This window comes from Silurus aristotelis (genome assembly GCF_946808225.1).
Source record: "Silurus aristotelis genome assembly, chromosome: 26".
In the NCBI taxonomy this organism is placed as follows: domain Eukaryota; kingdom Metazoa; phylum Chordata; class Actinopteri; order Siluriformes; family Siluridae; genus Silurus; species Silurus aristotelis.
The window spans coordinates 10,158,698-10,184,427 of record NC_139599.1 but is presented as its reverse complement, the minus strand read 5'-3'; the positions used below and the strand labels follow the sequence as shown (position 1 = coordinate 10,184,427).

The following is a 25,730-nucleotide window of genomic DNA, read 5'->3' as shown; positions in this document are numbered from 1 at the left end:
AAATAATTAAACTGTAAAAAATAAATATAACATCTTACTGGAATTTGTTCCAATAAGGATTGTACTAATGAATTTCAAGATCTTGCGCAACTTACCTGCAGGTATTTGTGTCAAAAGGAAAAAGGCACATGACTAATTTCAATTTAAGGGTTAATATTATTAAAACCTAATGGTTGGCATACAAACCAACTATACAGTCTGCAGTCTGTGACATGCCAGAGTTCATGGGCATGGAAAAATCTTCCTTCTTACAAGGAAATCGAGAAATTAAGGCAATCTTTTTATCCTGTATTTTAAACACAAACAGATCAATCAGTTAAATACTTTTGGTTAAAAAAAAAAATTACACAAAGACAAATCTTATGTGCATGTTAATAATGTTTTCATGAATTTGGATGATTGTGCTGCAGCTGGACATTTCTGTTCAGTTAAGTGCGTGTTTCACAGATGCTTTCAATTTTATGTAATGATCAGAACAAAAAGAGGTCTAACCCAGCAGGCATCTTCAAGGTCTCACCCACTATCCACATTTTATCAACATGTTGCAGAAGAAAGTTTTTTTAACTTGGCCAAAATGTGACAGCAGAAACTGAAAGGAAAAAATAATAAAAGAGACTTTGGTCCATGCAATAGCTAAGCTGCAGGTTTTAGAAATTAAGAGCACCCTTTTTGTCTTGTTTGTTTACCATCCCTGTTATTAACTAAATGCACATGCTCATTTCCACTTCAGCCATTCTCCTTCCACAGAACCAGATGTATGCTATGGTCTGGCATGCTGGTGGCGAACACCAGGCCTGCATCATTCTTTCCATCAAAGCCATTGAGCCATGAGGTGATGCCTGGTAAGAAACTGGAGCCTCTTTTCGATTTGCGGTAGGCTGGCAGTGGCCAGCGGCCTGTGATAGTTTCAGACCTCAAGTCCATTACATACAAGTGGTGGTTGTCAAACAGTAGAGCAAACACCTCCCCAAAGCTGAGAAGGGAGGGACTTGCTGGGTCTTGATGTGGTTTAATAACTCTGTGAGGGGCATAAAGGATGTTACACACTAGAAAAATTTAGAGTGACAAATTTCTAAATAATTTATATCTAGGCATCTACAAGTATGCACACTTCAACCCTGTTATGTGAATATAGTCTATAATACAGAACATACTTTAGCTGATAATGCCATCTAAAGGTCACAAAGATTATTTCATAAAAATCTACCCCATGGCAATACTTTCAGTAATACAATCAAATTGTGGAATATTATTCATCACTATATATTACATAGATAGGCCTGTCACAATAACATTTTGTTAGATGATGCACTGACCAGGCATAACTTTATGACTACCAAACAGGCATAACATTATGACCACCTAATATTGTGCTTATATTAGCTTTTGCTGCCATAGAAGTTCTGATCCTTTCAGCATTAACAGCATTATATTCTTTAGAAATCTGAGCTACAGTAACTCATCTGTTGGATCGAACCACACGGGCCACACAGCAAGCCTTGACTGCACATGATGCCAGTTCACCACTGTTCCTTCCTTGGACTACTTTTGATAAATACTGACCACTGCAGACATTCCACAAGAGCTGCAGTTTTGGAGATCTGAACCAGTCGTCTAGCCATCACAATTTGGCTCTTGTCAAATTCGCTCAAAACTTTACACTTGCCCATTTTTCCTGCTTCTAACACATCAACTTTAAAAACAATTGCTGTCTAATCCCACTCGCCAAGAGGTGCCACTGATATTTCCTCACCAGTCATAATGTTATATAGTCAATGTTATGCCTGGACAATGTATATTGCCCCAGAAAAATTGCAATAAATAATTACTGTAATATTTGTATTCCACTGATTATATAATGGTGATATTATAGAACAATAAAAATACCCCCTTTATAGAACAAATACCTTAATTCTTATGAGTATTTAGACATCGGAATTGGAATGTAAAAAAAATAAACACCCAAATAAACTCACATTATATATATATATATATATATATATATATATATATATATATATATATATATATATATATATATATATATTTATTTATTTATTTATTAGGGATGCACCGAAATGAAAATTCTTGGCCGAAACCGAAAAAGAGGAAAGCAAGGCCGAAAACCGAAACACTGAAAGAAATTATGCCAATTATTATTACAATTGCATTTATGGCTATGATTGTGTACTAAACTTACTAAAATCAAGGCATTTTAATTGCATAAACTAAATATTAAAGTTTCAAAGAATAAATCAATTACAAATTATGAAAATATTTATTTATAGCACATTGCAACAATGCACAGGATAAAATAAATAAAAATTCAAACTTAAATGTTTAACTTGAATGCACTCATGTGTACATTAAATAATAATGTACAGGCCCTCTGGCCTGCTGAAAGGTTGTACAATTAAATATGTTCTTTCATAAAAAAAAAAGTGCATTCAGAACAAGTGCAACTGCTTAAAGATACAACAATATCACTGGGAAACTTCCTTGCCTTTTCAAAAACGTCCGCCACAGACGGAGTGCGCGTGCTCGGAGGGGTTTTGCTTTTCTGTGCGGCGTTTCTCTCATATTCAGCATAGCGATCGGGATGTTTCGATTTCAGGTGATAAATTAAACCCGACGTGGAGAAAGTTTTTACAGACGAAATTTCGGCTTTACGTGCTTTGCACATCGCTATCCGTGGGTCTTTCTCAGATATACTGAAACACGTCCACACCGCAGAAATGTTGCTTTAGACATGCACGTGCAGGCAGCGGTTTCTGTTTGTGTCATCACAACAAACTGTTGTGCACGTTTGGGCCATTTTCGGCCGAAAATTTTCGGTGGCCGAATATTCGGTGCATCCCTAATGTGTGGGTATATATATATATATATATATATATATATATATATATATATATATATATATATATATATATATATATATACACACACACACACTTTTAAAAAAGTGCAAAGCAAAAAAGATTAAACTCCATTAAAAACGTGTTTGTTTTTATTATTTTTTTTATTTGTCCCTGACCTTCTTTTGACTGCCTGACAAAAGTTTGCAACATATTTTAACGCAGTTTTTTTTGACTAAGTACAATGGCTGCACCTTGCTTTAGTAGACGCTTTATAGTGAGTTACACTATTTGAGTGTGTGCAACATTTAGTGCTGCCATGTTCATATTCCGTAATTTCCGGACTATTAAGCGCACCCAGATATAAGTTGCACCCACTGAATTTTACAAACATTTTAATTTTGAACATAAATACACTGCACCTGTCTATAAGCCGCAGATGCCTACATTGAAACTAATAAACTTTACACAGGCGTACAGTAGCCTACCAAGAAAGTCATTGTTCACTGTCTTCCTCCTTCCTTTCACAACAATGTCTCTCAAGAGTTTATCTTTTGGCATCGTCGTGCGTTTATAAATCACCATCGGTGAAGTTTTTCTCCCGATGCCGTGCAGCTCAGAACACAGGTGAAGTGCCTTTTTTCATGCCCGGTTGTTTTCAGCGTGACGAATGATTCGCATTTCCTGTAGACAGTCCGAGCAGCAGGTCAAACGTCAGAGGAACCTCATCCATATTTATGATGTGGTGTGGCCCGATTCAGTGGGAGCGCATCTGATTTAATATAAAGAATTTTATTGGTTCACTTTAACCCGTTCGGAAATTTAATTGGTCTATTGTTATGGGGCTCAGTTTTTTGGCATGAAGCTTGTGCAACCGGGAAAAACCCAGGAAAAATCCATAAATTAGCCACTTCATTGTTTAAAATGCGGGGTTTAAAGTGTGGGAAAAACGTAGCGGCTTATAGTCCGGAAAAAACGGTACAGTAAAACCCCGTTGTACGAGCATAATTCGTTCTTGAAAATTGCTCGTAGGCCCATTTGCTCGTACGTTCGAACTGATTTTCCCCATAAGAATGAATGTAAAAGCGATTTAATCCGTTCCGAGACCTCATTCGATCGCTTATTTCTGCACTTATAAAGTATTTGTAGCCTGTTTTAACAAACAAATACACCGCAAATTACCGTAATGTAAACATAATTTAACACTTACTCATGTGGTAGCGGTTGAGCGAGTGTAAGACACGCACCATGCTCATAACCTCCTCGGTTTCCATAGTAATTCTATTTACTTTCGTTTTCACAGCACCATCACTGATTTTCTTGGGAGACATTTTTCAAGATTTCTAGTGAAATAAAAATATAAAACTAAAAAAAGTTAAGTTTTTGCTGCACTGAACAAAGAGAGCCACCGAGTGATACGTCATCAACTAAGCGACTGATGCGACCCTCCGCCGAAAACGCCGAACTGGCAGCGTGGGTTTTCTCGTGCCTTCGAAATTTGCTCGTGAAACGGTAAAATTTTGCAAGCAAAGTCGCTCGTATCTCTGTTTGCTCGTACTATAGGTTGCTCGTACAACGGGGTTTTACTGTATACACTTTCGATCCTATCAATCTTAAACTACAACTTTTGTTCTCAGACCAAAAAACTAGGTGGGATGGTTATGTTTTAAATGGGTTTTAGATAGTTGTATTGCCTCTTTGCACTGCCACTTTTTAACAAAGTGGACATACCAGATTGTTTACATCAATTGGCTCTTCTATTTTATTGGAACTAAAGACAAAATGTTCCCACACTGTAGCTTTGTATTCCTTTTTAATAGGAAACATATTGCATCACTAAAGATGATCAAGGTACTTTCATTATCTAAAGATTTGTTTCTATACATCAAATTATACACCTTTGTACTTTAGAAACGTAAAGAATCTAGTTAGTAAAATTGGCATTAAAGTTTTACCTTAGCACATCAAAGCTGGCAAAGTCCCACTGGTAGACGCCGAGGTCTGAACTGCAAACAATGTAGCGGCCATCAAACTGTAACCGGGGCTGCAAGCACACACTGCGATCCTCAGACACGGACAGAGTCTTCAGACATTTACAGTTGATCTCTCGTCCTATAGGCCACACCTGTTTGAACAGTAAAATAATTTTGGTAACCGTACATTAACACAATAGATAAAAAAAATAAAGCTAGTAAGATGTCAGTGAAGTGTAGACCTTCCTTTTTTATTCAGGGGGTTAACAAAATATTGCATTAAACACATAAGGTTAATAGACATTCATGTGTCTTGTGTGTAAATGACAAAGTCTGTGATCCTTCGAGTACCTTGATTTCATATTTATCTGAACTTAGTAAGATGTAGTCACCAGGACTGTGCATCATGGACTCAACTTGGCTTTTCTGAAGGAGTACCTAGACCAGGGTAAATAAAATATTGCAATATTGCATTTCAGACATTGTAATTTATTGTACTAAGACAGTTGTCTTTGAACAGAAAAGGCTTGACCACAGTCATCTGCCTACAATCAGGTGTGTGTGAGAATATATCAAATGCCAAACACAGTTATGGAAACTACATATAAAAGCTACTCAAACTCAAGCATAACCTAAAACTAGAATGTGACATTTCCTGAAGAAAATGTGAGTAGTGCTTGCCGGTGCAAAACTCCACACCCTGGCCGTATCATTCTTAGTGCCGACCGATCTAGTGCCAACCAGATGCGACCGTATTTGGAGAGTGTTGCTGCGCAAGCACTACTGATAAGTAAAAGGACTGAAAACAAGTGTAAATGCTGGCTGAGATTCAATACTAGATCATCTCTATATAAACAGTTAGTCTTAGGGAAGAGAAAAAATAGCTTGTTTGTTTTGAGAAAGAATTTAACTAATTAGGCTCAAGAGTAACACCTTGTTGATGGGAAGAATATTCTCAAAAAGCTGAATGCTTACCTTAGTGACCCACTCAGTGTGTCCAGTCAGGGTATTGAGGCATGCTCCAGCTGATAGAGCCCACACCTTAACAGTAAAGTCAGCAGAACCGCTGACCAGTGTGTCCAACTCATCATTGTAGTCTACACTAAACACTGGGGATGATTTAATCATGATTTAATTAATATTTAGAACAGTTAAAATAGCAAAGAAAAAATTACAAAAAGCCATTTTACAGCCACTGCCTTAAATATAAAGTGAAACTGACTTGTTTTAGAACTAGATTTCGTTGGAAAAATATAATGTGCAAAATAACATTTAAAAAGGAAGTAAAAGTATTTATTGCACCAAATGTATGTTGCATCAGAAAAAAACATTTGGTGCAATAAATACTTTTACTTCCTTTTTAAATGTTATTATGATCTGAATATGGGTATCTGCCAAGTGCTGTAAAACTAAGTGTTATTACCAGATGATAAACAACACTTAGTTTTACAGCACTTGGCAGATACCCATATTCAGATCATCTTAGTCTACTAATTTTTACAACTGAGCAGTTGAATGTTGAAGGCCTTTCTCAAGGGCCCAGGCTCCATGGTACTGGGATTTTACAACCTTCTGTTCAGAACGTCTTAACCTTTGAGGCTTTGATACCACTTTCCTTACATGTACCATATTTTCCGGACTATAAGCCGCTATTTTTTCCCAAGCTTTGAGCCCTGCGGCTTAAACAATGAAGCGGCTTATTTATTTTTCCTGGGTTTTTTCCGGTTTCACAAACTTCAACCAATTAAATTGTGAATGGGTTCAGGTGAACCAATGAAACTCTTTATATTAAATCAGATGCGCTCCCACTGAATCGGGCCGCACCACATCATATATATGGATGCGGTTCATCTGACGTTTAACCATGCCGCTCACTCGGACTCTCAACAGGAAATGTGAATCATTCGTCACGCTGAAAACAACCGGGCATGAAAAAACGCACTTCACCTGTGTTCTGAGCTGCACGGCATCAGGAAGTCACCGATGGTGATTTGTAAACGCAACAAAACGCAAGAAATTGTTGTGAAAGTAAGGAGGAAGACAGTGAACAATGACTTTCTTTAGTAGGCTACTGTTTAGATACAAGGCGTTGTAACGCGTTGAGTCTGGGTGAAGGGAGAGCTTGCTAACTCCAGTTGCAACAGAAATCATATAAGCACAGACAGGTTTCCAAAACTCGTGCTTTTTTTATATTTCTTGGCAACAGCGTTACGGGTTAGTCAAAGAAACTTAGAAATGAGCATCAGAAAATAATAAGGAAATATTCCTCGGTCTTGCACACATGCAGTAATACCTGAAAATGCGGCGGCAGGCTATTCCCAAAATGCCGCTCTGCTCTTAAAGGAGCCACAACATTTCACCCGTTACACCGTGTAACAGACACTGTCTTTCGTTAAAGCCTGTGTAAAGTTCATTAGTTTCAGTGTAGACAGGTGCGGCTTATTTATGTTTAAAATAAAAATCTTTGTAAAATTCAGTGGGTGCGGCTTATATTTGATTGCGCTTAATAGTCCGGAAATTACGGTACATAAAGGCACAAAAGTGTGCACATGTGCACACATTACACAATGTGCTACATTTCTGCAGTGCTTCTTCTAGCCAATCAATCATTATCTTCCTAAAAGTTGGTTTAAAAAAGTGGGTTCAACACAAGGTTGAACACTTGATATTCTATTTGTATAATCTTTTAACGAATTTTTTAAGTTAACTGAGAAATGAACTAAATTAGCATTAATGTTATTGCTTTTATTTAAACCATTTAAATACACTTACATCCAATAAGAACACATTCACCTTCTCAGCTGCTCACCACTGCTAAAAAGAGGTACTTTAAACTACTGGTCATTACCCTCTGATCTCTCTCATCAAAAAAGTTGTTCGAGCCTTCAGACCCTCCACTCACTGGATATTTTTTTATATTGTATTGTATTTTTTAAGCATTGTTCTATATAAACACAGTTCTCTATAAAAACAGTTATGTTTAAAATTCTCAGAGGATTGACAGTTTCTGAAATACTTGACCAACCCTTCAGGTACTAAAAACCATGCCATAGTCATTGTAAAAATACCACTAATCACATTTTTTCCTATTCTGATGGTACAAGTAATCATTAACTGGAGCTCTTAAAGTTTCTGCATGATTTATGCAGTGTACTGCGGTTACATGATTAAATAACTAAACAAATGATGAGGTGTACAGATGTTCCTATTTAAGCGGACGGTTATTTAAAACTTTTAGGTTTGATACTTTATCACACTCACCACAGCCTGGTGGAATAAGACTAATACACAGTACATGACAAACAAAGGATTTGGACAGTCTGGAAAATCCAGTATGTATGCTGTTAATACTTGATTCGTTCCACTGCAGTGGTGAAAAATTACTGACATTTCAATATCTATGGGACACAAACCTGCCCCAGTGTGCCCACGAAACTGCTGAATTTTGGCACCTGTACTCCACTCCCAGCATGCGATGGTGTTGTCAAAAGACCCTGTCACAAGTTTTTGCTCATCAAATTTCACAGTAGCACAGGTGTGTGTTTGGATGCCGTAGATACACTGGCCAGTGCGGACATCCCACAGTTTGGCTGATAGGTCATCAGAGCCTGAAGGACAAGTATAAATTGTTAAAAAATTATCAGAACCAAATCACTTTAAAATGTCAAGTTTTCAAATATTTGAACATGTCCCCCAGAAGCAGCACTTGGTTAAAACTCAAACTTTCTCTAAGTTACAACTGCCCTGGGAGTAGGACTGAAAATTTTCAAGTAGAACTGCATGAACTTCATGCACCAGTCTGTAGCATTTTCTAACATTGAAAAATGTAAAAATAAAAATAAAAAAATAAATAAATAATAAAAAAATAATAAAAAAATAAATCCACTTATTATGTAATGCATTTTCCCCACAATGAAAAATAGCAAGGCAAAGTTCAACTATGTGTCAGCATGAATCTAGACTGTAAAAATTTGCACCTGTACAGAGGAGGCCATCCTTGTAGTATAAGGCATACACCCGGGCACTGTGCCCAATCAAGGAGCTTGTTTCAAAGGCATCCTCCTCACGCAGTTGTTTCATGCGAAATTTAGCTTTAAGGTAGACTCGTTTCCAGTGGCCAGCATCCTGGATGGAGTCGTCAATTCGCCAACCCAGGTCTCGGCACACACCTTGCCATACTTCTGTGCAGGTATTGACTACTTTGTTCCATTGCTTGCACACCAAGCAACAAGTGAGCAGTGTCTGAGGGTCAAGCCAACGCAGCAGGTAGAAGGCCAGCTCCAATGGTAGCAGACGCAGGAAGTCACGCTTCAGCAGTGCCTCCAGTCCATTGGAAAGGTGCTGGAGTTGAGCAGCACCACTCAGAGAGATTAGGTGGTCCAACAGCTGGTTGCGTTGCTGGTCATTCAGTGCCAAGAAGGAGGTGGAGACCAACTTCAGCCATCCCTCGAAGGCTTCCTTCTCCATGGGCACATGAGGCAGACTACCTGAAAACATGAATGATGGTTTAAAAAGTTGAGGTAGTGGCACAATTCTAGCTGACAACACAAAATATTGAATACAACATTTTTCAGTCTCATGTTTGCACACTCCTTACAGTTTTATTCTTAATCTTTATCAAATTCATGATGAATAAACCATTCCTTGCAGTGCAGCAACTACTAGAAATAAAAAGTAATAACAGAAAATAAAATTCTACAATTAAATTACTAACCTATAATAAGAAACAATTCTCCCTTAAAAGATGCTATAATAGACAGAAGGGGTGTAACAGTACACAAAATTCACTGTTCGGTTTGTACCTCGGTTTTTAAGTCATGGTTCTGTTCAATTTCAGAAGAAATGTAAAACATAAAATTGCTTTTATTAACATCTGTGAACATCAGTTTACATTTTTAAAACAATTTTAAATAAAATGCCTGCTTGGTAATAATATATAAAATAATATTTTTTAATATTTTATACAAATAAAATATGAAAATCAAATGGAAAAAATCTAATTAAAGCAGTGCAGGTTTTATATTGATTAAATTGAGTAATCAAATAAACTGCCACAAATAAAATTGATTACATAAAATTAAATACATTGAAAAAGTAGATAGTTCCCATTTGTTAGAGATTTACAATTTGAAAAGTTTTTTAAAAGTTAATAATTATAACTATGTTCTGTACGTAAAAAGGATTGCATTCGGTACACGTGCACCGAACCAAAAGCCCTGTGCCGAAATGGTTCAGTAGGAATGTTTGTACTGTTACACCCAAATAGACAGCAATCTTACTAATTGCCATTATTTTTTTTATTGTAAGATGTTAAACAAGTTAGAAAAAAGGTTAACACATACAGAGAATTTACATAAATTTATAATTTTTATAACAAACCACAAACCTATGCTTGGTTGTGTGATTGAAGTGCATAAAGCCTAGTTTTCTGTTCTGGTGTATGAGCATTACTACAGTACAAATGGTTTTCTTAAATAAAATAAAATAAAATTACATCATGATGACATTTTTGTTAATACGGTTTTAAACAAAGGTGCCAAGAGTAATAAAATATTCTAATCAAGTAAAAGTACTGTAACTTTAATGAAAATGTACTTTAGTTCAAGTATATTTACTGGTCTAAAAATCTGCTAAAGTATAAATATAAAAAGTAATATTCTGGCTACAGATAAAATGTATTAATTTGTTTAAAATGTAATGTTTGTTCAAAATTTATAAATTTGTTAACTGATCTTTACAGAATACAAAATAAAAACGATTTATTTCAGTAGCAAAGAATGTAAGAAAAAAAGCACTGCAGTCCATCTAACACTTTTCCTTTTTTTCATATGACAATTAAATCAACAATCTAATTATTAATAATAAAACAGTTATTTCAGTTATTTTCACAACAGAAAGCAGTTCTATGGCTTTCCAAACCTTTATACATCACAAGTTTTATTACCGCTTGATGATATATATATATATATATATATATATATATATATATATATATATATATATATATATATATATATATATATATATATATATATATATCACGCGAACAAGGTCAATGTAGCTGAAGTGCACCATCTTTTGGAGAAACGTGGGCATTACAGAGGAAGGGCAAATTAAACAAGGTTTACCTGTACCTATTTTAATATAATTTGGTCACGTTCAGCGGGCCGTAGTTTGCCCATGTCTGGGGTAGATTCAGAATCATAAGACAAAACAGGAAACATAAATCACCTTTTATTTAAAATGTAGCAAAGTACAATACTTAAAAAAACATAAGTAAAGGGGGGGGGGGGCACTCAATTACAGTAAGATAAGTAAATGTAATTTGTTACCTTCCACCTTAGGATTTGAAGTTAACAGCATGTAAATGTAATAAAAAAAAAAACACCACAAAACAAAAATATGAGCTTTATGAGCCTCTAAAACACCTGGTGCAGACTGAAACAATTGATGCATAACAGCTGTATGTTATGTTTGTAATAGACCAGCTACTGAAAATTGGACCAAAACTTAATCCAAAACAATACACTTACTGAATACCTGTGTCCATTTCATCATCACATAACAGTTACCAGTTAATTTTATTTTTTAAACACCTGACACTACACTTTGGATCACTTTAGATCCCCTTAAAAGAAAAATATTATTAGACAGAAAAAACTAGCACTGTGGTACAACAATCATACACACACCTTAAAACAGGCCTCTTGAAATGTTAAAATGTAATCCGTCAAATTTAAATGATTCAAACAGCATGGAAAGAGAGCATCCATAGTTATAAAATGCGGGCTTTAAGAACAGCTCTGTATATATTTGGGAACTTAGGAGAGCATTTACAAGTCAAATACCTTACTTTTTCCTTAACTAAATTTTGCTAAATCACAGCAAGCCACCAATCTGGGTAAAGCATGCGCTCTGTTTTGAACTTTTGATTACCACTTGGTGGTACCTACTTAGCACCAACATACAGTTCAGCATCAATTCAACAGCAAGCAGAACATTTTGTTGTAATAAAAAATAGAAGAAACTCCTGACTCTAACTTGCCACAACACCCGTTGCCTTATTTGTGCGACTTTTTTTTTTTTTAAAGAAGTTGAAAATAAGGTTTTGGGCTTATGAACATTTCAATAGATATCAATGTGTTTGACTCTTCAATATTATATTAATAGATTGGTGTGCTAAGTAGCATTAGATTCTTTTTTTTATTGATTTAGCAAAGAGACTTGTGACAAAAATGATATGACATTATAGCCATAAGAAACCATAGTACTTCGGATACTTAAGCACATTTGAAGGCAAAAACTTTTGTACTTTTACTAAAGTGAAATTTTAAAGGGAGCACTTTTACTTAAGTAATATTTTACCTAGTGTATCTCTATGTTAACTCAAGCACCACTGGCACTGCAGAGAATGAGATATTCAAAGTAAGGCTGTAACGATTCATCGAGTAATTCGATTACTAATAATTCATTGAGGCAAATTATTACAACAAACACAGAAACGCTGCAGAATAAAAAATTGAACAACAAAGAGAAAACAGCTAGGGGCGAGCAGAACACTCATATGAAAGCCAGTTTCTGCCACATTAAATAAAAGGTTTACCTAATTACAAGATATTTTTTATCTCACAATTCTGACTTTTTTCTCGCAATTCTCAGTTGTTTTTTTTGCCAATCGGGAAGCAATATTCAGCGATAGTATTGCACTTTGATATTTAATATTGTCAGATTACTCAATTAATTATTGGAATAATAGGTAGAATACGCGATAGCAAAAGCTCTAATTCAAAGCCTTTGCAACATTATTCTGAAATTGTTCCACAATTTGTATACTACATATATATAACAATGGACATTGTATATTTAATGGTTGTATAAAAAAAAGTTGTATAAAAGTATCTATAAATATATTATCTATAAGTTTGTTTCCTCATATTTTTTTAGTTGATACCTAATTAGTTGTTAAATGTTCCTCCAGCTATTTGTTTTTAGGATTATTATTTAGGATTATTATTATTTACACATTGTGCCAACTTTTTTTGGAATCGGGGTTGTAGATAATCATGTTTTTCTACCCTAATAGAAGATCACAAAAGTAATCCTAGATTTCTACCCAGTTCTGTAGTAAAATTAACTAGTAACAGAAGCACCAGAGTAACAGGAATCATCAATAAGCAGCAGAAAAAAATTACTGAATTTTTCAATAAAGAATTTTTAAAAAATCAGGCCAAGAAATTAGGACAATTTATTTAGAGCCAAATATACCTGTAGATAACAATATAATTAATTAAATTAGCAATAACAATGTTTTACTCCTATTCAAAAGAGCAAATTAATTTCACATCAAAATCAACTTGTGCTCTAGGATCTTTAGATATATGTTTCTTCAAACAGATAATTCCAAAAGCATTTAAAACTGTTCTAAAAATTATAAATTCTTTCCATAACACTGGTTATGTACCCAAATCATTTAAGATGGCAGCTATCAAACCAATAATTGAAAAACCTGACCTCAACCCTTGTTAGCTATCAAACTATAGGACAATATCAAACCAGCCAATTATCACAATTATCACAAATATCCTCCAATGAATGAAGGCCTTATCATAGCACAGAGACAGTACTGGTTAAATTGGACAGGGTTGTAACTCCAAGCCTGTGTTGCTTGAGCTTAGTTTAGCTTTTGAAACCACTGACCATAATATTCTTCTTTGTTGTCCAGAAAATGTTGTTGACAATGGCCCTAGTCTGGCTCAGGACTTATGTGACTTATTATAACTTCTCTCTGCTAAATTCTGATAAGACAGAACAACTTTTTAGGGCCATGAGCAGCCAGAAGTAAGCTTTCTGATTACATAGAACCTCTCTGTGTTTTTTTTTTTACTGTGCAGCAGTAAAAGACCTTGGGATGATTATTGACTCATTTACTTAAGATCATCTGAATAATTTACTCGGATTGCCTTCTTTCATCTCAGAAATATATGATAAAAAATATTACGTTACATAATGCAGAGAAACTAGATCATGCTTTTATTACATCTAGGTTATAATATTCTCATACATTACTGTATCTGTTCTAAACACTGCATAAATAAGCAACAGTTAGTCTAGGATGCAGCAAGAGTCCCCACGGGAACCAGGAAATATGAACGAATCTCCATCTTATCCACCCTACATCACTTCCCAATTAAATCTTGCATTGATTAAAAAATATTACTACTACTACTATAAAGCACTGAAAGATTCGACACCATAGTACCGTAGCAAATTTTTGGTTGATTATGTCCCCCCCCCCCTCACACTCAATCACTCTGTCTCTCTTTTAAGTTAAACATACTCCTAGGGTACAAGGGACATGATCACTTGTACCCTAGAAGTACATTTACCTTAACAGAGAGACGGAGCTAATTTATCCTAATACCCTACCCTGGATAGTCCCCTTATCAAATCCAGACCACTAGCTTCTCTAGGTGGGATCCACACAAACAGTCTAAAGATCTGTGAAGTTTCTTTGCAGGGATAAACTTAAAAGCCATAATAATAGAGTTGCACTGTAGCCAATGTAAACTGTCTGCTACAGTGGCTTAGGGCTACAATTGTCATGAGTAGTTTTGCATTTAAGTGCCCATCAGTGAACAGTTGATAATCTCAACAATGTTAAAACTATAATGAATAGATTTTTGGTGTCACTCAGATGAGTGACACCAAACAGTTAGATGATGAGTGACACCAAACAGTTAGCTTAGTGAGATAATATCTCAAGGCTTAGTGAGATATCATCTCACTAAGCCTTTTCACTGCCACTGACTTGCTTATAAGGAATAACGTTATGGGGACTTATTTATAAATGTAAAATATATATTTGTAATCTAGTCATGTACTGTATATAAAGCTGCTTTGGGACAATGACCACTAATAAAAGTGTTACACAAATAAAAATTTGAAAATGTTTAATGATCTTTAATATGAATTAGATATCTTTAATATGAAATATTTTAATATGTAAAAATGGGTGTGACACTGTTAAGGTTCCTCACGTGGAGAATTAGTGACTGCACACAGTAAATGGCAATAATCTGTTTGCTATGGCTCACTTAGCCATAAAAATAAACAACTCTAACAAGTCTGTACTGTAATATTTGCTGATCTGTAACCTTCCCCGTGGTACAATTCTGGTGGTTGCGATTGTTAAAATACGGCAACATAAAAACTAGACAAGTTTACCACATATAGTAATGAATTGGACTAGGTTTTAGCTATAAATTATTATTGGTTGATATTTAAGTAATATTGGCTATTAAATAATAATGTTAGTCACAACTCGGTTAAGGGCTGTCACTGGTGATATACAAACAATAAAACGTGAACGAGATTTATAGAACAAGCTAATAAATATCTCGTAAAACCTTGTCTGTGTGTAATACTCAACAGTGCTCAAACTATGGAAATGTATACCAAATATACTAGCCAGAAACCCCACATAGCTACCAGCTAACTAGCGAGAGACTTACCATTTCCAGAAAAATCCAATTGTTAGCGAGGATGCTAGCTAGCTAGCTACGCAGCCGGTAGAACACTCTAGCTAGTTATCCAGTGCTGGTAATATAGCTGATAGTTCTATACTGAATGACTACGCTAGTGTTAATGATGCGGTATGGCTAGGTGTCCAACTCACCTAGCCTAGCACTGCTTACTAGTTCTAACCCTCATATATTCGGCTGACAGTTTATCACAAATACAACGTTAAGTATACAAATAAAAAAATAACAAATTACATAAAAACGTTCATATAATAGTCCGCTAATTGGCATAACATAAAACAATCAAAGACAAGCCCACTGCGCGGCGGAAAAGGAACTACTCTGCTAATCTATAGGGAGTAAAGCGTCCGCTAGCAGTCGCAGAGAGGGATGTACAAGAGCGGAAGGAAGTTTCAAGCTCACGCCTCATTTTCACACCCGTTTTCATACAGACTATAATCCCGTTCAGTGATTGGCTGGTTATTCAAACTCACAGCCCGCTGATTACTGCCACAAGCCCTGCCCAATTATACCCCAAATTCACATCAAATCAAATGTATTTATTTTGCACAGCAGGTCTGACGTCTGGTCCGGCTGTAACAAATACCAAGTTTACACTGATAAGCTAGTTTTAATGTGTTATTTTTCAATCATGGGCTTTGTATATTTTGTGGTTATTATACTGTAGTCTGTTTTTAAATGGGAAATGGATAGATAGTACAGGAAAGAACGTAACAGATTAAGCATAACAACAGTTTCAAATTGTTTTGACTGATACTTCATCATGATGCCCAGCTTTTCTTGAAAATGGCCTTTTAAGTATATCTGTGACCAAGAATTTCTTTCTGCTCTGTCAGCAATTGAGAACTGAAAAAAACAGCTATTAAGTCTACACGAATATATTGTAGCTTGCGCAGTTTGCAACAGAATCGGTTTGTTAGTATTGACTAGTGTGCTCTCTGACCATCCAATCAAAGGAAGTTAAAATGCCAATGTTACTGTTTACCTGCTCAATGGCTTTGGAGTCACCAACTCGAAATCTGATTGGTGAAAGCAACAGTTTTATTTTTATCTATTCTTAGATACAGGCAACAGATTTTGACCTTGTAAACATGTTATGGCTGAAATATAAATTGAAAAGAAACTCAAACAAACATAGAACTGGAAGCTACATCCAAAAGAAAAGCGATGAAATTAAAATAATAAACTATTGAGATACATATTTATGAAAAAAATATTAATAACACAAGTCAGTGATTATGATACTGTTTAGGCAAGCAGAGAAGGTCCTGCCGCTTCTCTGCTATTCTCAGCAGTTCTTGCAACAATTCTGTCCCTGAGCTCTTCAAGCAGTTCCATGGTATGGCCTTAATACCTGTAAAATAGGCAGCTTTGACATCTGGACAGCAACATCAGTGATGAAAGGTATATACAGGTTTTAGAACAACAAATGCTTCTATCCTAAACATTTCTTTTTTAGGAAAAGCATTGCCTGCCTGCAGTCCAGAGCTTCCACAAATATTTGCTGCATTATGAAACAAAAAATGTGACAAAGAAAACCCAGGACTGTTGAGCAGCTAGAATTTTGTATCAGACACAAATAGGTAAACATTTCTCTCCCAAACCTCCAGCAACTTTTCTCCTCAGTTTCCAGATGATCTTAAGAAGATCAGAAGATCTTATAGACACTGAACAGACAACATAGGTATGTGTTTAGAGAACCAGTGTGTCCCATTTTAATACTAACAATGGTCACTTTAAATCATTTATAATTTGGCGCCTCACACCATAACATCGGTGATATAAACTGCAAATCAAAAGATAAAGACAAAACAAAAAACAACACATTTCATTTCAATTCATCCCTATATACACTCCCCCTTTCTCCTATAAAGAAAGGAACTTTCCGTGGCTCTTGGCTGTTTCAGCCCTGAGTACCCACATAGGTAGGCTTTTTAGGCTATTATACCAATTAGTGCACAGATTAAACTACTTTTATTCTGCCAGTGGTGGGCGGTCAGGGCCAGCAAAGCCCTCTCTGCTGGCCTAAACATTATCAGAAGCACTGACCTACATTTACAACCTAAATTCTAATATTTGTTCCATAAAATTGTATTTATTTATTCCCAACAGTTTATTCTCCTAATTACGTAGCGTTTTTCTTGGCTGCACTGCTTCCAGTACGTGTATGTGGATGTGGATCAGATTTTAGCCTCTGTGTGCTGCCTTGTCAATCTAATCTGCCTAGGGCCTGCAAAGTCTGTCCTGCTGGCCCTTTTACCATTGAGAATATTATCAACGGGTCTGTTTCTTTAACCAATCAGATTTCAAATTCTGGCCGATTTAGAGGACAGAAAAATGCTGACGCTATTTGGGCCAGGTAGCTGACCCAAATGTATCGCTCTGCACACATTAGTACATCTGAGTTAGACTTTTTTATGCCCACAGAGGAAGAGAAATTGATTTGGTATCGGACATACTTAAAAATAAATTTTCAAGGAAAGCTAGACATTGTGAGGAGAGGTCGGCCAACCCCGAAGCTAGCTTAGGTACCACTGGCTTATAGCCTCTGAGGAATTATGAAATTATTATTATGAGTATGCATCGATGGGGAGTAGGTTGTACTTTATTTACATTTTTAGTGTTTTTGTCATGTTATTAGACAAATATTGATTCTGAACTGCTCCAGATGATGTAGGTGGCACATCATCGTTGTTATTTCGCGTTTTATATTGTATTGATGATTTCTATAATCGCGACGTGATAGTGGTGGTATTAAGAGGTGGATTAAGTAGGGTAAGGCCCCACTGAAGGCCCAGGTACCAAATGCACGGCCCGCCACTGGATTCTGCTTGTGTGTATCCATTGTGGCTAATCAGAACTTCTGTTCTGGTGATGGCTAGAACAGTAGCTGGATTCAGACACTTCGCTCACAGACCTTGGGAGGCTTCAGGCTTTGTATCAGGACCTGCTGATTAGGCACAAAAGGGTGTGTTGGCTCATCTGTGGGAAACGTAGTCGTCCACCATCACTTCCAAGTTACCTAAGGAAGAAACTCTATGACATATAGACATAGAGGTTCAAAGGGTTTTTGAGATTTGCACCTCATGCATTCTGTTTTTATTTACAATTTATATTTGGGGTTGAAAGTGTTAGAGTTGTAGGTGATGTGACTTTCAAGCTGAATGTTTGAATGTGCTTGAAAGTGAAGGGACACACTTTGATAACAGTAACTCTGCATATACCGAGTGATTTATGTGAAAAACAGAATGTGTGTGTACCCCACTTGATGTCAACTCCAGAAATATCAGCACATTTGAAGGTTTAAATAAAATTAAAGGTTAAAGTTTAAAGGTTAAAATTTAAACCTGTATAAAATAAATTTTACCAGTTGTCCTTTAACACTATTTTCAGCCATTTTTAGAACAATTTTTAGTGTTCCAGTTTAGGTGTTCAGTGGGGTTGAGGTCAGGGCTCTGTGGATTTAGGTTGAGTTCTTCCACAAAATTTTTATGAAGTGGATTAAAAGTGAAAGTAAATCAAATAAATTACCTACAGTAATACCCACTGCAAAATCTTTATTTCCATTTTGGATTTGTGATAATAAAAAGAACAAATGAGAATCACAGATGCAGATGTGCATGTGTGTGTGTGTGTGTGTGTGTGTGTGTGTGTGTGTGTGTGTGTCTAAATGAATGTGAATCCTGCAGGCATGAGATGCCGATTAAATGTAATAGACTGTCAGCTGGAAGCACATATGTAGGAGCCGACTGAGAGAAAAGAACCAGAACAGACAGTTTCACAATCAGTCTCAGAAGCAGATGGTCATAAAGGCAGAGACCATAGATAGCATTAGACAACAACCAAGAAACATTCAGATTAGTTAGCTACATGATTTTCTTTATTTTCAATGTGTATGGTGGTTTTGATATGCAATATAAATAATAATCCATTATGTGGGTGGTGTGAATCATTGGCTAACTAAAGGCAATTATTGTTATTATTGTCCAACAAAAATGATATCTAACAAATATTTTTTTATTAATATTAAATAATTACTATTTATTTAATAAATGTATAAATAGCATATATTTATATTAATCATCTGGATTTTTTTTGGACTTTATTATTTAAAAAAATCATGAAATCATTACTGTGCAGATGGTGTGCATGTTAGTGAAATGTTTTTATTTTCTGCTAATTTTGCTACCGTGCTGAATTAAAATCTAGGATTATTCTTGTTATTTTTAATGAGGGTGGAGAAATATGCTGATCTAGCAGCACTAAAAGCTTTTCTATAATTCAGGAGGCTCTCCTTCCAAGCTATTTGAAATACGGTCAATTTGGTTTGACACCATTTACGTTCTAATAGTGGTCTGTTTGAGGTGCGCTTATGATCATTATACCACGGTGCAATTTTTTTCTCCCTGATCATTTTGGTTTTAAGGGGAGCTACATCATCTAGTGTATAATGTAACATTGATTCTTTACATTCAATGGTCCAGTTGACGATGGAGATCTAATTAATGTCGATAATTACGGATGATTATCGATAAATCTTGCTTCTGTAGTTGATGTAAATGTATGCTTAACACGGTAACGCTTAACACGGTACTAATGCAACGACAGGCATTAATAATGATTAACCCTAATTCTAACCCTAGATTTTAAAAGAAAAAAGGTAATGATCTGAAATAGCTGTGGAATTACCATATCAGCTGCCACATGAAGTGTTGCTGTGGTCTAATGTATCTGTAAAGCCTTTACAATTAGCACCTGTGGGATTTTAAACCATAAACTTCATGTTGCTTCATGCTGTTACTTTACCAATTATACTGCAATTTGGAAACTCCAAGGTCCCCTAGAAGGTGTCCAATCACATCTGCATTTACACGTTTCTTAATTGGATGGTCAGAGAGTGCACAATTGAGAGCTAACAAACTGCATCTGTAGAAAACTTCACACACGCAAATTAGTCATGTAGATTTAATAGCTGTTTTTTTTAATCTACAATGGCTGACAGATGAGAAGAAATGAATTTGGTCACAGATATACTTCCAAGGACATTTAAAAGACGGACATATGGGTGTTCAAGTAAGTGCATAAATAAGCTTCAGTTATTTCAGAATGCAGCAGCAAGAGTCCTCACTAGATCTTTAGGTTACTTATGTAACCCTGGTTCTCTGATAACAGGAGTGAGGTATCTCACTATGGGAATTGCCTCGATCGTGACCAATCCTGGAAGCATCAATCACACCACGTCTGTCGGCTGACAGACCAATCACGACAGTGATGCGGGAGTCCCGCCTCCCTATATACACCGCTGCCGGCGGTCCCTGCCTCATTCTCACATATCTCTTCTCCGTGCACTGCAAGGAGTAAAGTGTGGTGAGATACCTCACTCCTGTTATCAGAGAACCGGGGTTATGTAAGTAACCTAAAGTTCTCTTTCAAACATTCGTTCGGTATCTCACTATGGGATATAGACAACTCCCGTATTGCAGATATGCTGTCCGAAGCAGGTGTCAACCAACTCAGTGATGTGATAAAAAGAGATAACCCCTCTCACTGAAGAGAGTGGAAGTGAGAGAAATGACAAACAACCGATACACGATGTTGTCATGTCAACCGATACACATCATCCGTTGTCATGAAATATATATATATATATATATATATATATATATATATATATATATATATATATATATATATTTATATAATATATACATACATACATATACACACATACAAAATTTATACATAAATGTATTACACACTCAGGACGGAATGAGCCAGCGAAGGCTCCGTGACATCCAGCCTATAAAAACGGACAAAAGTGTGCGGCGAAGCCCAGCATGCCGCCGCACAGATGTCCTGAATCGAAACACCCTTAAAAAGCGCCCACGAAGCGGCCAATCCTCGGGTACTATGAGCCCTCAGTCCTTCCGGAGGGTTAAGACCCACGCTATTATAACTCATTATAATAGCCTCCACGAGCCAATGGGACAGGCGTTGCCGGGAAATGGGACTTCCCTCACGGGAACCAGCCCATGAAACAAACAGCTGATTACTCCGTCTCAAACCCTTCGTCCTGTCAACATAGTGACGTAACGCATGGACAGGACACAGACAGTGAAGCCGCGCCTCCTCCGCTGAGGAAAAAGGAGGCGGATGAAAGGCCATTAAATCCACCTGTCTGCAGGCGAAAGCTGACTCGCTCACCTTAGGGACAAAAGCCGGATTAGTCTTGAGAGCCACTCGTGAGAAATCCAAAGCAAAACGCATACAGGAGTTATGAACAGACAAAGCATAAAGTTCACTAACCCGCTTTGCGGTAGAAAGAGCCAATAACAAAGCAACCTTAAGCGACAGGAGCTTTAAATCAATACTCCCTATCGGCTCAAAGGGAGACTGAGAGAGCGCGCTCAGGACCACGGACAGATCCCATGGCGGAACCAGCGGCTTTGAGAATGTGCTCAGGCGCCGCGCCCCCTTCATAAACCTGCACACGAGCGGGTGATGACCGATAGTATTACCGTCAATCCCTACGTGGCATGCAGAAACAGCGGCGAGATAAACCTTAACGGTTGAAAAAGCCCTGCCCTTATCCAAAGGTTCCTGCTAAAAGCACAACACATCTGCCACAGAACAGTGAAAAGGGACGATACGTCTCTGAGCACACCATAGTTCAAACACTTTCCATTTCCTATCATATGCAGAGCGCGTCGAAGCTGCTCTCGCATTCTGAATCGTCTCAATCACCCTCGGAGGCAAACCAGCGACACTAAGATTCATCCTCTCACGGGCCAGGCCCAGAGAGCCACTCTGTCCGGTGTCGGGTGAAAAATCTCCCCGCGCGCTTGCGAGAGGAGATCCCTGCGCAACGAGAGAGGCCAGGGTTGATCGTGCAGGAGTTGGAATATCTCCGTCAGCCACACTTTCCCTGGCCAGTTCGGAGCGATTAGTATGACAGAGTGACCGCCTTCTCTTACTCTTTGTAAAGTCGGCACGATCAGACTTAGTGGAGGAAATGCGTAAAGCAGAACGTTTGGCCACGGGTGGGCTAACGCATCCACACCCATAGGTGCACCGTTTCTCGCCAGAGAAAAGAACAGAGAAGAAAAGCACAATCTTCCTCCAAAAAATGAGCGACCTCATTATCTTCCTCTCCCTCACCCTTGTTATCCAGTAGAGAGTTAGATTCGAAGAGTGAAGGAAGGACAGGAGAAACCTCGTCCATCAACTCTCCCCAGCTGCACTGTGCTTGCGAAGCAGCTTCGTCCCTCTCTGCGGGCAGCGGAGAGAGACATGGATCCCCTTCATTCGCGGCCGCGACTCGCAGGCGGCGCTCCCGAACCCTTGACGGGAAAAGAGCGCAGTGCGGGGAGCACACACGGTTTGAGCGTGCCGAACTCCTAAGCACACGATGCACAGGGGATGAGAGTCTTTTGCCGAGATCGTAGACCCGCATGCACACGGTCGGATTGAACTTTCCCCGCCGTGCACCCGGATGAACTCGCAGTCGCCATAACGGAGGTGCAATCACCGGACAAAAAAGAGAAAAAAGGAAACAACAAGATCACCACGACGTGCTTCTTGAAACGGGTCTCGAACGATATTCTAATATTTGCTTGACGCGATGTGAAAAAGAAAATAAGGAAAGAAACAGAAGAAGGGAATATCCGCTTTGACAGTGGATAATCTCCTCAAGAAGCAGCCGCGCTCGGAGACGTACCTTAACGGCCAGTTTATGAACAGTTAAGCGACCGCCCCCAGAGGATATGCTGAGGATAGCTTCCTAAAAGGATCTTCACGGGGAAGAGAACGTGAATGAGTCAGGGACCGCCGGCAGCGGTGTATATAGGGAGGCGGGACTCCCGCATCACTGTCGTGATTGGTCTGCAGCCGACAGACGTGGTGTGATTGATGCTTCCAGGATTGGTCACGCCCGAGGCGATTCCCATAGTGAGATACCGAACGAATGTTTGAAAGAGAACTAGAAAATATGAGCACATCACTCCTGTTTTAATCGGTCTACACTGGCTCCCAATCAAATCTTGCATTGATTATAAAATACTAATACTGACGTATAAAGCACTTAACGGTATCGCACCGCAGTATCTGAGTGAACTTCTGTACCAGTATGATCCTCCACGCCTACTTAGATGAAAAGGTGCAGGCTATCTGTTGGTTCCTCAAATAATGAAGACTACAGCAGGGGGCAGATCTGTCTATTATAAAGCCCCACAGTTATGGAACAACCTTCCAATCAGTGTTCAGGACTCAGACACAGTCTCTGTGTTCAAGTCGAGGTTAAAAACATTTATTTAGTCAAGCCTTTTATCAGTAGATTTTTTCCTAGGTAAAGGCGCAGATCTGGAGGGAGCATGGATATAGAGTGTTTGGTGAACTGGGATATTTGCATGCTGTCGTCCCCTCACTCTCACACGTACACTCAGGTTTGTTGACGGTGGTGTGGTTGTTCGTCGTTTTTTATCCCAGAGATCCCTCATGTTTGTGGTTCTCCCTTTTAGTTATGCTGACATAGCGAGTCTTGCCGGAGTCCAAACTGCACAGTGATATTAACTTTCATACAACAACAAAGAATCACAATAATCCATATCCTTCTCTTCCTGTCACCTCTCTCTCTCTCTCTCTCTCTCTCTCTCTCTCTCTCTCTCTCTCTCTCTCTCACACACTCTCTCTTTGTCGAGTTAAACATGCTCCTGAGGCTTCAGTGACCACTGTTCCTGCCCCTCTCCCCTCCGTGGATCTTCCCACTTCGTCCAGGCCTGCCTCTGGATAGTGTTCTCTTCGACTGAAGACCACTCTGTGCAGCTTGGGACGGTTTCTCATCAACGCCTTGGGTGGTTTCATGTAATTTTGGAGTAAGAACAGGCGCTTTGAGGATGGATTGGACTGTAGTTAATGTCAACAGTCTCATACACTGACTCAGGACTACTTTTCACTTCTGATCATCATCACTTTTATCTGTGTAAAGCTGCTTTGAGACAATGTTCATTGTTAAAAGCTCTATACAAAAAAAAAAATTGAATTAAATTGAATGTTGTTATATTGCATTTTTGTATAGTATTGAACCCAGCCATTATGGATGCACAAGCCAGTGCACTCTTAGTGCCGGTCCCTAAATGGGGAGGGTTGCGTTAGGAAGGGCATCCAGCGTAAAACATGTGCCAAATCAAATATGCGGATCACAAATGAGAATTTCATACCGGATCGGTCGAGGCGCGGGTTAACAACGGGTTATCAGGTAGATGGTGTATCTGGGAAAGAACGATTGGTGATTGGGGCAGACTTTAATGGGCATGTAGGTGAAGGGAACAGAGGTGATGAGGAGGTGATGGGTAGGTATGGTTTTAAGGAGAGGAATGTGGAAGGGCAGATGGTGGTAGATTTTGCTAAAAGGATGGAAATGGCAGTGAACACTTATTTTAAGAAGAAGGAGGATCATAGGGTGTCGTATAAGAGTGGAGGAAGGTGTACACAGGTGGACTATGTGCTATGCAGGGGATGCAACCTGAAGGAGATTGGAGACTGTAAGGTGTTGGCAGGGGACAGTGTAGCTAGACAGCATCGGATGGTGGTCTGTAGATGGTTTTGGAGGCGAAGAGAAAAAAGGAGGAGAGTGAGGACTGAAAGAAGAATAAGATGGTGGAAACTGAAGGAGGAAAAATGTAGTGTGAGGTTCAGGGAAGAGGTCAGACAGGGGCTTGGTGGTGGTGAAGAGGTGCTGGATGATTGGGCAACTACTGCAGGCGTGATGAGGGAGGCAGCTAGAAAAGTACTTGGTGTGACACCTGGAAATATAAAGCAAGACAAGGAGACGTGGTGGTGGAATGAGGAAGTGCAGGAGAGCATAAGGAGAAAGAGGTTGGCAAAACAGAAGTGGGATAGACAGAGTGATGAGAAAAGTAGGCAGGAGAACAAGGAGATGCGGCAGCAGGTAAAAAGGGATGTGGCGAAAGCCAAGGAAAAGGCATATGAGGAGCTGTATAAGAGGTTGGACACTAAGGAAGGAGAAAAGGATTTATACCGATTGGCCAGGCAGAAGGACCGAGCTGGGAAGGATGTACTGCAAGTTAGGGCAATAAAGGATGGAGAGGGAAATGTGTTGACTATTGAGGAAAGTGCGTTGAGAAGGTGGAGGGAGTATTTTGAGCAGCTGATGAACTAGGAAAATCAAAGAGAGAGAAGGTTGGATGATGTGGTGTTGGTGAAGCAGGATGTAGATAGGATTAGTAAGGTGGAAGTAAGAGCAGCGATTAAGAGGATGAAGAGTGGAAAGTCGGTTGGACCAGATGACATACCTGTAGAAACGTGGAGATGTTTAGGAGAGATGGCAGTGGAGTTTTTAACCA

General features: G+C 38.1%; 3 protein-coding genes across 5 annotated transcripts in view; all 3 read right to left on the bottom strand.

Moving 5' to 3' along the window:
* fbxw2 (F-box and WD repeat domain containing 2) overlaps positions 1 to 15,769 on the bottom strand; it is a 16,291-nt gene extending 522 nt beyond the window's left edge. Inside the window, exons 1-8 of one of the 3 annotated variants that reach the window (XM_083531019.1) lie at positions 15,340 to 15,728; positions 14,950 to 15,000; positions 8,806 to 9,362; positions 8,242 to 8,436; positions 5,804 to 5,937; positions 5,180 to 5,266; positions 4,811 to 4,980; positions 1 to 1,018 (exon numbers count right to left, since the gene is read on the bottom strand). The exon at positions 1 to 1,018 is cut by the window's left edge and continues 522 nt beyond it. In XM_083531019.1, the coding sequence (XP_083387145.1) occupies positions 727 to 1,018; positions 4,811 to 4,980; positions 5,180 to 5,266; positions 5,804 to 5,937; positions 8,242 to 8,436; positions 8,806 to 9,325 (1,398 nt within the window). In that variant the 5' untranslated portion in view covers positions 9,326 to 9,362; positions 14,950 to 15,000; positions 15,340 to 15,728 and the 3' untranslated portion in view covers positions 1 to 726. Of the gene's footprint in view, positions 1,019 to 4,810; positions 4,981 to 5,179; positions 5,267 to 5,803; positions 5,938 to 8,241; positions 8,437 to 8,805; positions 9,363 to 10,214; positions 10,298 to 14,949; positions 15,001 to 15,339 lie in introns of all 3 variants that reach the window. The other 2 variants (XM_083531020.1, XM_083531018.1) reach the window with 2 other exon arrangements.
* The window catches only part of LOC310720836 (uncharacterized protein), a 116,735-nt gene that overhangs the window by 64,072 nt on the left and 26,933 nt on the right, over positions 1 to 25,730 (bottom strand). The gene's annotated exons all lie outside the window — the stretch shown is intronic.
* The window catches only part of LOC310720847 (uncharacterized protein), a 273,241-nt gene that overhangs the window by 239,977 nt on the left and 7,534 nt on the right, over positions 1 to 25,730 (bottom strand). The window lies entirely within an intron of this gene.